This window comes from Anopheles bellator, chromosome 1, assembly GCF_943735745.2.
Source record: "Anopheles bellator chromosome 1, idAnoBellAS_SP24_06.2, whole genome shotgun sequence".
In the NCBI taxonomy this organism is placed as follows: domain Eukaryota; kingdom Metazoa; phylum Arthropoda; class Insecta; order Diptera; family Culicidae; genus Anopheles; species Anopheles bellator.
In genome coordinates, this window is record NC_071285.1 from 25,012,677 (window position 1) to 25,025,984 (window position 13,308).

Below are 13,308 nucleotides of genomic sequence, written 5' to 3' on the forward strand. Positions count from 1 at the left end.
CACCGTAAACAGGATACGACCGGCGACCATTGAAAGGCGACACACCAATACAAAACAACAGTCCGCACATCCGGCGCACGGATTTGCCAGACTGGAAAATCGTAGACGACCCGGCAATGACTGGAATGTGTCGCTTCGCACCCTTCTTTCGGGATCAGAAATTTGGTTTCTATCCATGCCACCCGGAAAGGACTTCATTGGCAAGTCCCGCGCATTCAGACAGAGGGGATGTTGTCGCTTACCTACAACAATGGCCTTCGCCGGCGACGCCGATGACGTGACTTGAGGTCGTCGCGAGGACCCTTTCTGTCTGGGCGTCGGCTGGAACAGCGCGCTCTGTGACTCGTATTTTATTCCGTAAGCGTAAAGCAGCCTATAAACCAATGGACTAGGGAAAATCTTTACGCCAACGGGCCAAGTGCATTCGTAGTTTCGTGTTCTCTCGTCGGTGAGGAATCAATTGTATGAGGGTGAATTTACACTTTTTGTTCCCTCAACCCTCAAAAGTCTCGAACCATTCGGTTTTTATACCAACTAACAATGCGAAAGCATTGTGAATCCCAGTATCGGAAGGTATTCACTATTTGCTTAGTTTGCCTTTAAGATACTGAATTGAAAAACGGTGCAGTTTTTAGTCAATTTTTAGCACAAGAGTCTATGTTTGACTCACACATTGTCATTGTTAAGTGCCGCTTCCAATGACCGTTAGTTCCAAATTTACAAAACTCAACTTTGGGGTGCCCTGCAAAAACAATCAATTTTTGATAGTCTGCGCATTGGTGATAAGCTTATCACCCGCTTACCTACGGCTTATCTGCTGTATTGTTTTCAATGCCTTTAATCGTCTCCTTTTCTTTGAAAGCAGCACTGCTGCACCAACGATTGAAAGAACACGCTTTGGTCAAAAATAAAGTTCTACCGACGAAACATACCTTAGGCGGGTTTGATGCTATTCTTTCTCCGGTTCAAAGGCAGCTCAAGGCGTCGAAGATGAAATACAATGAGCAATGAGGCCCGGCGGTCGACCGAAAGGCGCAGGTAAGGGCTGGTGTTACGTTTGCTTCACTTGAGAAGGGAAAAAGTGCAACACCACATTTCCGTTTGCCGCCACGAACTTTGCCTTTCGTTCACACCGATGTACAGTGGCCAATAGCAGTATCTTCTTGTTTTGCACTTTTTCTCTGTTTGCTGCACTTTTGCGCCGGCAGCACAGACAGGAGCATTGGGTTTCGTTTTTTTTGGGTTGGATTGCTTCTTGCCACTCCCGGGTTTACGATGATGCCTTGCCGATTTCCGGCGAAGCAACACGAAAAGCCAGCCGGTCTTGGTCAACGGATCGTTTTCGCAGGTATCGGCCGCCTGAGGGAAGATAGAGCGCACAGAACTGTTGCAGTAAAAACACACGGTCCCGATGCACCGATGGACACAGTGAAACGGAGATACAGTAAGCAACTTCTTCGTCTCAAAACAAATTATTGCACGCACACACAATCGCGTTCGAACAACCACTTACGCCGTTCTTATCGCAATCTTGCGCTCGGGGACTGCAACGTTCCTCGATGCCAAGACGATGGCGAAACTTAGATATTTCCGACAAGATGCGAGATGTCTACATTACACCGAAATGCACGGCATGGCAGCAACAGCATGTAAGCAGTTTTCTGCTAAGTAACACGCCTAGGAAGCGGTAATTACGCAGGCGACAACATTTGTCTTTTAAAGGTGCAGACCCACGTTAAAAGTGTATCAAATTGAACGAAAAACCGATTACCGATTTTAATTAGAAAACCCGGAACATGTTTTCTCTCCCTCTCTCATTCAGCTAAATACACTCGGACCAAGAAGCGGCAGAGAACTTGGAAGAAAAGAATGCGGACAGAGTGATCTACAAGTTTGGGACAGGCATGAATACCGATGGGAAATATTCTATGATGGTGCGCTCTGCCGTTCAAAATCAACTACTTTCGAGCTTCCAGGGGATAGCGCGGTTCCGCGGTCGACGATCGGTTAGCCAAAAGTAGCTATCAACATTGCAATTCGGCCACAGAACACACCCCAGCTGGGAAACACAGGCAGGCAACTTGCCCTCGAAGCGACCGGTTTTTCATCCAATGCCCGGGCGTCAATCGTGACGCTAACACAATCGTGTATGGAGGCCACTTCCTGGCTTCGGGCAGTCCCAACGCCAATACACAACAACGCTCGTCAGCCTCTCTCAAGAGATGACCCAAGCGTGTTTTGCTACGGTCTCTGTGTTACGATTTTACTTTCATTTTCGGTACACGGCACCACTTCTGGGCCGCACGATCGCGCGGAAGAATTGGGTCGAGAGCACACGATCGTTCCAACTGCGACGCATAACCACTAGAAACCAAGCGACGCTGCCTTCGCTCAACTCAACACGTCGCCCGCCTGTATTTGGTTTGTCGTTGTATGCAGCTGTCAGATGCACGACTCACAGAACAGGAACTAATCTCGCTATCAACACTTCTTTGTTGTCGAGCACTGCTTGCTGACAGCTGTCGATCAAACTTACGCTGGAGTTGCGGAAACGTACCGAATATCACGCAGTAAACACTACTCCTCGAATGCTGTGCACAAAAATGCTTTCACGATCGGCAAATAAAAAGACGCACTCGCGCGACCAGCACCGGCGACGAATTACACATAAATGTTGTTTGTTTGTTTGTTTGAAAGTTTTAAGAGTCTTTGGGCCTTAGGGCCCTCTGTCGGGAGGGTGGGAAAATATATTGTTTCCTTTTTGGAGATAATCAGTCTCAGACGTCAGACGTTTCGACCCGGCGTTCCCGGTCCCTGGTTTTTCTCCTTTCACTTCGGTTTCACTTCGGTTTTCACACACTTTCACGTTTCGCACTCACATAAATGAATCATGCAAAGCATACTGCGCGAAACCCGTTCCTTCGCTCGCGTTTGTTCATTTGACGTTGCTTGAGTGTTGGTGCGTGCGATGCATCGCTTGCTGTGTGTTTGTGCGAGAACCATCGGTCGGTACGCAAAACGAGCAACAATCGGCAATCTATTGCGAGTGGGTGGGAGTGAGAAGAAAGGTGACGCGCTTTCGGCCACCATTCGAGTGAACACCAACATGAGTTCATTTTCTGCGAGAGCATTATGTTCGTGAGAGAAATCTGCTCTCACCAAGCGATGATGCTTCTCGTCAACGAAACACGATGACCTTAAAAACAAGAGTCGTTGAATTTGGTTGAACGCGTGTTGATCATACAGGATCGGATGAGCAAAATGTTTGGTTTTTACCAAACCTAACCCTAACATTCAGTGGCACCGTCTAAGAGCTATCTCGGAACATGTTATGATAAGGATGCTCCGATAGAAAACCGGCCATGGCTTCAATTGCACAAACCCGATCGGTTCTGTTTATATCAGCCAGCCGCCCAGTCAGGTAAACCTGTGATGGAAGAGCAGCGGATAATGATTCATAACCAGTTCTGAGGTCGAAGACACGCTAAGCTGGCCGTCGCGAGACAGCAACACCGCAGAAAGAAAAGTGAAACTTCAAGACGAAATATGCGACCCATTACCCGTCTCGGGAAGGCTCATTTGGCCTTCGTTTGAGCAATTAACCCTCGATCGGACCACCGCGGCAATGATCGTGATCGCCACCAAGTAGAAGCAAATTGTACCTATCGTTTTTTTCCTATCCTTGACTGAAGTCATATAAGTCTCTTTACTTTTCCTTTCAAAAGCGCTGAAGCAGGACCGGTGTTCCACCACGAGATTGAGGAAGAGGCATATTGAGCAAACGCACGGACGCGGACTAGTTGTGCGCGAGCCAGTTCAAGGTCGGTGTTAGTTTACCGTAAAATTTCACCCAATTTCATCTGCTACCAGAGCAGCCGGCGCGATGGAATCATAAGTTTATTTATTTAAATGCAACTGCCCAACGGAGGCCCGTTTGGCGTTCAAGTTTCAACACCAACTCAACACGGACAACAATTTGCCGATTTGCTGGCCAGAGAGCATGCTGTGAGGAGTTGCATGTCGCTGGAAGCAGACGGACCATGCCGACCACGGACCACGCTTCGGTGCGCCTGAGTCAAAACACATCTTTTTCCCGCCTTCGTGACGACCGCGCGCCTCGCAGAGAGGAAATAAAAGAGGTAAACCAAAGCTGCATGCGAATGACATGCACTTGCACATTAGTGGCAGCGTAGCTTATCATCATTAAGATTTTACGCCCGGATGCACAGTTTAAGTGAAAAGAATATTTCTGACGTTTGCGTTTTGCTTTGCTCCTCTGGAAGCGATGTTTCGAGTAGAGAGTGATCATTCATGCCGACGGAGTGTATTACGCAATATACACCGATCCACCGTCTATGGTTGCCGATGTCCAGATCGACGCTTCTGTGTGTGCGCAATAGCATTAATGATATAATGAAAAATCCCTTGCTGCATTTGCTGAAGATTACGAACTATTACAGGCACGACTCCAATACGATAGCCTTTGAGAAATTCTCCAATGTCTTAGAAGGATAATGGATAACAAGCATCACTTACCCTTCATTTTGTCGACGACGCCTTGCAACGGCAGGGTTTTTGTTGATCGAATACTCTCGACTAAAACCACCGCCAGTGGGAACCCCCTCTGCTTCGCCAGTGACTGGAGGCCGATGGAAAGGACTGCTGCTGACACCACTGCCTATCGGCAGGGGTATGTAGGAAGGTGGGATGATCGTGCCGCCACTGCCAGCACCGGCAGTGTTGACCGCCGTGTTCGAAACGTTACGCAGCATTTTCGCTAGGTTCTTCCCTGGTGCCACCCCGTCATCATCGTCCTCGGATTCGGATGAGGAAACGTTGGCTCCCGGTGTTGGACACAGCAGCGAGCTCCCGTCGATACTAGAAACGGTGGTCGATTTCTTAAGATTGCTCACGGCAGAGTGGGTAGACTTCTTCAGGCGCGACTTTAGTTCCGAGTTGAGATCGGCGGGAAACAGTCCAACGCAGCCCGATTTCGACTTCAGAATGCCCTTGGACTGCAGCTCCGCCATGAACGGAAGCTTTTGCGCGTTCGGCGGAAGGTACGCCGTCGGTGGTTTGCGAGGACTCGTTTGTTCTGTGTTGCAGCAACGTTCGAAGTCGAAAAACGAAGAGGAAAAGAAAAGGGAAAATGTAGTACTTTCCATCAACAACCATCCTTGAGGGCACCTAAACTAGATTGTTAGATTTCACCGACATTGCGTAGCATCGGATGATTCGTCAGCATTGCCATACGATGATTAGTAGATAAGAGATAACAGAAGGACACACGATACCAAGCACACGATGATTAGCACACGATGATAGTCTTTGGCAGTTACGTCTCGCAGAGAGACACCGCAACAGGGCAACAAACGGGGATTAATCAAGCGCACACATATTCACACAAACACACGCACACACATGGAAACGCATCGGTTTACGCAGAAGCCGAAAGGACTAGACTGAAAGCGAAAGCGTATGGGTATAACATGAGTGTGCTTTGAGTTAAAAGGCTGCAACGAACATTATGTTGATTTTAATGCAAAAAAAACAGTGACACGATCGAAGATCGGTCACAGCCCTGTACATATACCATTCAATGGACAACCAGTGATCCTCGTTTCCGTTTCGGCCCTTGCTTCCATAATTCCGACACCCGTTAGATTCGCGAATATCTCCACTCCGCCCAACCTCCACCAACCACAAGCCGCACTTGAGCACCCGGCGACTACGGACGACACACGACAGGAAGTGGAAAACCCAAGCCTACGATAACCGTTCACAGCCCAGTTAAAAAGGTGAAACGAAACACAGGGCAACAGAGAAATAGAAAATATAATTCCAACGTACCAACGGCAAATTCTCGGGCTGTTCTTTACGAACCGGGAACGGACAGCTTTTCGTTGATGTGTTTTATTACTTTGCGTGGACAGGAAGCATTAGCAGTATACATTTTGTTGATGAAGAAGGAGCTCGGAAGGGGTTTCGGTTTGCGTGAGGCGTGTGAGGAAATCTCGGGCGTGTACAGTTTGCGTGTCAAACACAGAGCGGGAGAGAGAGAAAAGGAAACAGCCGTGCGGAGGTGCCAGCGGAAGCAGTCCGCAAGACAGGGCACGGTCGCGCACATAACTCACAAAAAATCGATCACAAAACGCGACGTACACCGTAACAAAAACTAGCATCAATCTTTCAAAAACAATATTCGTTAGAAACACTCCCAATTCTGACAACTATTTCCCGTTGTTGGACTTCTAGGTGTCCTACTTTCTTGGAATGCATAATGAGATCCGTAAGCGGCGCCGCTTTGAAGCACCGTCTTAACTTGTGGCAAAATCAATATTTAATTATGGTTTCGTTTTTAAAATTGCACATTCTTCACTATTTGCTAAATTTTAACTTAAACACGTTCAACAAAGACGCCCATTTCCTATTCCTATACTGTCATCGTAATCATCCAATGACTCTGGAGTAGAAAAGAAAATATCAGAAAAGAGCGTTAATTTTCGATGTTATAAATTAGAAACGTAGTGGCGCCGACCATCCAATCACGGACTAAACCAGTAAGAAAATGCCTGTTTGAACGCTGGACGGGCTTATCTGCTTGATCGACACCCGCTTCGACTGGCTTTGAATAGTTTCGAATCTTACTTTATACGATAAATAGAAAATCGTATCAAACAACGATGTGTAGATTGAGTATAAAATTGATAGATATTTGACCATCAATGCAACGGACGAAAACTCCGTGCTGTGCACTCGAAAATAGGATTGCAGTTTAGAGCCGAATGTTAGGCGATTACAGCTCAAAGGCTCTACAATACAAAAGAAAAAAAAGGATTGCATTTGAACGGTCTTGCACGCAACATGTACGACCGCAACCTGCATGCAATTGACACGTCTCCGTCACCGACCGCTAGAGGTCGCCGATTTTATTTACATGGAATGGACCAACCATATTTTGCTACTCGATGGTCGCGCGTTGGATGGCGATGCTCTTCGAATTTTCATTAGCGATAACTGGCGTACCTAAGAGATGCTAGCTTTAGCTACCCTGCTACACACCTTTAAACAGCTTATCAAACTCTACGTCGGCTGTCGACAGTTTTTCGGCGGTAATATTCAGCTCATCAAAGTTATTTACGAAATGGACAGAGCCGCGGTTTCCATCGCCAATCGGTTCGTCGTTCGAAGCGATCGCCGTGATAATCGGGTCTAGTTTTTGCTGCAACATCAGAGACTCTTTTGGCATCGACAGGCTCCGATGCCTTGGCGCATTAAAGCCACCGTCAACGGCACTCTTTTCTCGAACCGAACCATTGCGCCTCAGCTTCGACGACGCGTATCCTGCATTGTGCGACGTACCATTCTGCCCGTTGTTTTCCATTCCGAAATACTTGGCAAATCGATCTTCGATTAGTGCAAACTTGGATGCACCGTTCGATCGCGAGAAGCTTCGTGTGAAGAGCGTAGCCGAGTGGTTACTGTGCGAGACGCTTCGATCCAGCGAGGAGTCGTGGAACGATTGATGCTCATCATGCATTGATGCACGTTGCCGCTTGCCAACGCTATCGTTGGGTAGCGGTGACGATGGTGTATCGAAGTTTGCCCCAGGCAGTTTCGTAATGGACGATACGTCCAGCGATATGCTACGCACTTGATTCCATTGGTTCGCCATTTGCGACACTTTTCCCTTTACAACCACACCGTCTAGTTCGGCCGAAACATCCTTCTGGTACAGAGATTTCGCGCGATTCGAAGCGTTCAAAAAGTTGCGCTTCATGGCTAGTACCGCACCCTGCTGCTGCTGCTGCTGCTGATGGGTGGATCTGTTTGAAAACCCGTTCGTGTTCTCCATGCCACAGTCGTAATTGTTTTCCTTGCCCGAGTCCACGTTCGATTCGCTACTACTACCGTCGCCATTGTTGAGTTGCTGGTGAGGACCCACCACCAGCGATTGTTCTTTGGGACAACAGCTATCGACAGTTGTACTGTTGAGAAACTTTGGTGTAGACTGAGCACACATAAACTTTCGCCGGATGCTGTCCACCTTCGGAAGGATGATATGCGCGAGCTCTGTATCACCATCTGAATCGGTTACGACCTCTCCATTTTTGTTCGCCTGCTGTTGGAGTTCCTGCTGCTGTTGCACGGATATGTTGTTATTGTTATCGTTGAGAAACTTGGGCGTTACCACCCTTCCAATGTTTCGCACCTTCGACCAAATTTTCTTTCTTCTCAGGCTTGTGACCGGGGAGCAGTTGCTATCATTTTGACCGTTCTGTATCACTGTTAGCCGATGCATCGCTTCGGAATGCTCTTCACTGCGGACGGCGAGACACCCGCCGGAGAACAGTTTGACCTTCTTCGATACCTTGAGTGTCGAGGGATCTACAAGTTAGCAAGCAGCGCACAAACAATCGCAGATAAATGCCGAGACATCCAACCGGATCATCCCACCGAATTTCCCACATTGATTTACAAGATTCCCTCCAAAGGAACAGGACATTTGTAAATCGAGTATCGAAACAGGCGAGTGGAGTACCAAACACGACACCCCGTTTGGTTGATTTTACAAGGTAACGTGGAGAATGTGTTTGTGTGCATATGTGTTTTGTGAGAATTTGATGTACAAAATTGGGCATGAATAGAAAAGAAAGAAAAAGAAAGTAACAGAGTAATGGAAGAAGGAAGAGAAAGAAAAAAAACGAAAGAAAATAAATCGCTTATAATGAAACATAATGGTTGCTAACACTCTGGCCAAAACGACGAACTCGTCCGGGTTTTGGCTTCGCTGCGTAAATGATTTCTTTGATGGGTCTTTGTTGCGAAAACCAAACGCATCGCCATACTGAGCAATTTACTAATACTGGTAAACGATACGAGTCGGATGCTTCGCATGTCGCAAACGATCGTGATAAATGGCCATGTTTGTTTTCTTTTGGAACCTACTCAGGCGTAACCTGATTAATGGTTGGTATTTTTGCAATCATTAACGGGGGACACCTGTGGCAGTCTTTGTTCACCGTATAATACACTTTGCAAACTAGGACGCAACCTTTCCGTGTGATCCTTGAAGTTTTCTGTGCTTATATTTTCAAATAAGACAGAAAAAAATGTAGTGTACAACGGAACAATGCGTTTGTTGCACACAGCACGCAGCCCATCTAAGATTCGTTTTTAAAACATGAATGAATTAAAGAATGTGTCTGTATATAACATTTTAGAGCATGTTTTAGAGCATGAAACAAATGTTACAGAATGATAACGATAAACATTTGGTTAAAAAATAACTATTGCGAAGCATCACTTAGCACACGACAAAAAAAGGGTTCGCACATGCTTCATGCAAAACTGGATTAGAAATCAATTGAAATTAACGCAACATATACCGTACGTTGGTAAATCATCTTTTCTGGGTTCTTTGTTGTAAACCAATGGAATTGATTTTCAAACTACTTCGTCAAGATTTTCAAGTCAAGTCATTGATTTTCAAACAAATCGTCAAGTCGATGGTTTTAAAACACAAGCTTCAATGTTTCGAAGCACACTTAAGGAGGCACAGAGGGGAAAGACAAGCGGTCGATTCGCTTACCAAACTCAGTGCCCGAGTCATCCGAAACGATGTTGTTGTTCGATAAAACGTTGGTGTGCATGATGGTGTTGGTGATCGATGGAGGAGCTGTTGTAGACGGACGCTGCGCAAAGCTCAGGCCACTGTTGATAGCGTTATTGCTTCGTTCGACGTCGGTTGGCGAGATCGTCTGTGTTGTGAATTGTGGAGCTAAAGTGAAGACATGATAACAACAAATTAGGAACATTTTTCGTGTGGAAAATTAGATTGATTTAGGAAAAAATGGTCTGTAAATTTTGGGAATCAAGCCGTACATGTTGGAATTTATCATTTCGGTCACACAATGTCACAATCCAAATGCACTTCCGTATCACGGATCAATGAACGAGTCAGAAAGGGTGGCAGTGCTTGAAACGAGTATGTGCTTCATACTTTTGAGTCGAAGATCAAACCATCACAAAGCAACGAAAACATCGCAAATCCTTCGCCGCCATGTCCAAACATGGTTCTCAGCCCGATTTTAGCACGCAAACTAACGCTCGCATGAGCATGAGAATGAAGCTATTTTTACACACGCGGAACTCGCTGAAGCAGTGGATGGATAACATGCATTTTCGTGCCCACTGACTAGCGGCGGCACCATTTTGATGGGCGATCGCGGAAATACTTTTCGCTTTCTACAGATGGCGACGATGATGATATTCATGAGCCGTAATGGGTGACTCTCTTACGCATCATGACGATAGCACCACACAGCATATAAACGCCCCACTGGCCAGTCAGCTCAAACCGGCTAAGAGTCAAAGGATAAAAATAAACACTTTAAAATACTCACGCGCGTTTCGCTCAACATCATCACTTTACCATCGCGTCATGCATTTATGAAGTTCACTGGTTTGCTGTACTGTGTGCAGTTTCTGATCTTCTCAAACCACTCCCAAATAGTTTAACACAGGGAGTGATGGAAAAATATGCGCCAGGGGCCGGAAGCCAACCAGGCGTCTCCATCTGACACCCAAATGTGCCACCCTCTCAAGGGTCAAATGTTCCAACCTCTCGTACAGGTTCTGATCGTTTCGTCCAAGCATTCTGTTACTTACCTCGTCTCGGTCGTAGAACGTTCGGTCGCCCGAGAGGGTTTTCGTTCTCCTTCAGCTTGCTCTCCAGCTGCGCAAACATGGAAGCCTTCGCGCGGACACTGTTGGATCGTCGCAGGAATCCCTTGTCAGTGCTATCGTCGCCGCTACCACCACCACCACCACCACAACTGCCTCCGCTGCGGCCAAACCCTACACAACCGCCAAACATTGCGCTTTCACCTTCACGGGTTCTCGAAACCGCCGCTGACTCTCGATCACTGAGATCGCTGCTACTATCACTGTTCGAGGCGGACGATGTGGAGCCTCGGGGTGAACCTCGGTGGGCTCGAAGACAGCCACTAGCCGGTCCCGCAATATCACCAACGCCACCGGTACCAGTGCCACCTTCGCTGCTACTGGAGCTGCTGCTGCTGCTGGAAGGTCGTCGCTGAAAGTGATTGTGCGAGGAACACGAAGACGTTGGCGAAAGCAGCACGGCTCCTCCGGCCGATTGCCGACGCACGGATCGACCGCTTGCTCGCACCGGGCGTAGGTCGTCGTCCGAATCGGGGGGATTTTGCTGTGCAACTTGGACCATCAACAACTGATCGTCGTCCGGGTCGTCGTTCCCGAGCACGTCGTTCAGATCTTCGTCGATCGTTTTCTTTGACGGTGATTTTTCACTATCGCTCGTCTTCACCGACGACACGTAGTCGGTCGTACCGGATAGTTCCTCCGTAGCACCACGGATTCCACCCAGCTGCACACCCGAATCGGAACTGAGTGAGGCCAAGTTAAATTCGCCACTGATGATCGAATGGGAGTTTGATTCGGTGGTCACCAGCGTCGGCGAGTGGAGTTCGAAAGACGAGCTCGGTTTGGGGTCCCCGAATGGAGCCGACGGGCCGTCCGCTGCTGATTTGGCACCAGTATTTCCGGTACCACGATCAACAGAGTTCGCACGCTGGATAAGCAACTCCAACGAGCTGCGCAAGCAGCTATGCTCGGGTGCAAGGCTTCGGTCCGATTGAATCGGTAACTCCGGTTTCTCGGTCACTTCTTGCAGCAACCCTCGACCAGCATCACCACCGTTGTTGGTAGTAGTGCTGCTGAAATCCTTGGCAATTGCCGCGATTTCGTGTACCTTTTCGTCGTCGTTGTCGTCGGAAAATTTCACTACAGAGCTACCACCAGCGGCAAATGCCGCGCAGCGTTCGTTAGCTTCCTTCGGATCGGAGTTTTCGACTGCATGTTCGGCATTGCTGTCACCACCATCAACAAGTCCACCGCTGCTCGATTCTGCCGGTTCTCCACGGTCCGATTGGCATGTAACTTCCGCCAAATGTGTCTGCTGTTGCTGCTGTTGCTGGACACTGTTGTTAAAGTGGGTTCGCGAGCGTTGCAGAAAGAGGAAAAAGGCAGAAAAAAGAAAAAAAATCGAGCAATTCAGATCACACGCACACGACACAACACGCACAAACGGATAAATAATCAACTTTTTGCACTCGCAAACCGAGAACAGGAAACGCACGACAGAGATATGAGCTATAACTCGCAAACCTCAATTCGATCTAATTTTGGATGATGATAAGGATACTATTCTACTAGTGACGAGCGGCTTACGGCACAGCGGAGCGAACTTGAAAGGAAAAATCTGGCACATCAGACACACACACACACACACACAGCAAGAAGAACACACAAGACACACTGGACACACTAGAAAGGTTACAAAAGGGGATCGGCGATGATCAACTCATTTGGGAGGGCTGAAAGTCCAATTAATGAACGCACGAACAACACGATTTTGTTTCCACAACTGTTCTTGTTGTAGGAAAACTTTACACTTTACTACACAGACGACTCTGAAGAGTTCAGTAAAACTTCCCACGGTAACCGAAAAAACAAGAAATAGAACGGTAGAAAACCCGATAACCACGTGTTCTGCAAGCGAAACGCGTTTGCTGTTGATGAATTAAAAGCAGAAGTGTTCAACGAGGGGAGAGCAGAACATACCGACAAAACAGATCGTCGATGTTACGAGGTGCACTACGAGCGTCACAGAATACGGCGATTCCGTTCGCCGGCACGGATATAGAAACACTGCTTGTGCTGTTTCTGCCGAGGGATCAATAGAGACGTTTCAATGACGCACCGCTTTGAACCTAACCATTTTACACGCTTCTAATCTTGGGTGGTATCGCGGGCGAGAAAAACAAACGCACACAACTGTAGGTGATGGTGCTGCGCAGAGGGAACTAAGCGTGCGCAGAACAGACATTTTCGAGACCAATAAAAACAACCGACAGACAATGAAGGCGGGAGGAGAGCTGTGGCGAAAAGACACATGCGCCGTAGAACTGCGCTGAACCCTGGCCCAGCCCAACAGCTGCCTGTTTAGTGGATTTCCCCGCACAAGGACCCACTCTCTGTGACACGGCGATTCACACCGTACGTTCCATGTAATGTACGCACGGCACACTTTCCGACTCACTCGCGAGGCGCTTGTCATTCCCCGTGTAAGAATCTTTCAAAAACGGTAAAATCGTGTCGGTCGGAGCAGTGTGTTGTTTACTCGGGTCAACAGCATCCGCCCGCCATCTTTCATGGGAGTTCATTCGCACCCGGCCAAGGAACTCCCAAGGTCAGTACTACTTC

The 13,308-nt window shown here is 47.8% G+C and overlaps 2 protein-coding genes across 2 annotated transcripts in view; both read right to left on the bottom strand.

The window, feature by feature from the left end:
- The window catches only part of LOC131205507 (supervillin), a 37,034-nt gene extending 31,086 nt beyond the window's left edge, over positions 1–5,948 (bottom strand). Inside the window, exons 1-2 of the mRNA XM_058197626.1 lie at positions 5,851–5,948; positions 4,537–5,095 (exon numbers count right to left, since the gene is read on the bottom strand). Of these exons, the coding sequence (XP_058053609.1) occupies positions 4,537–5,030 (494 nt within the window). The 5' untranslated portion in view covers positions 5,031–5,095; positions 5,851–5,948. The remainder of the gene's footprint in view (positions 1–4,536; positions 5,096–5,850) is intronic.
- Positions 5,949–7,054: 1,106 nt separating this feature from the next.
- LOC131215292 (uncharacterized) overlaps positions 7,055–13,308 on the bottom strand; it is a 59,550-nt gene continuing 53,296 nt past the window's right edge. The window contains exons 8-11 of the mRNA XM_058209680.1: positions 12,667–12,768; positions 10,672–12,023; positions 9,593–9,781; positions 7,055–8,388 (exon numbers count right to left, since the gene is read on the bottom strand). Coding sequence (XP_058065663.1) covers positions 7,055–8,388; positions 9,593–9,781; positions 10,672–12,023; positions 12,667–12,768 — 2,977 coding nt within the window. The remainder of the gene's footprint in view (positions 8,389–9,592; positions 9,782–10,671; positions 12,024–12,666; positions 12,769–13,308) is intronic.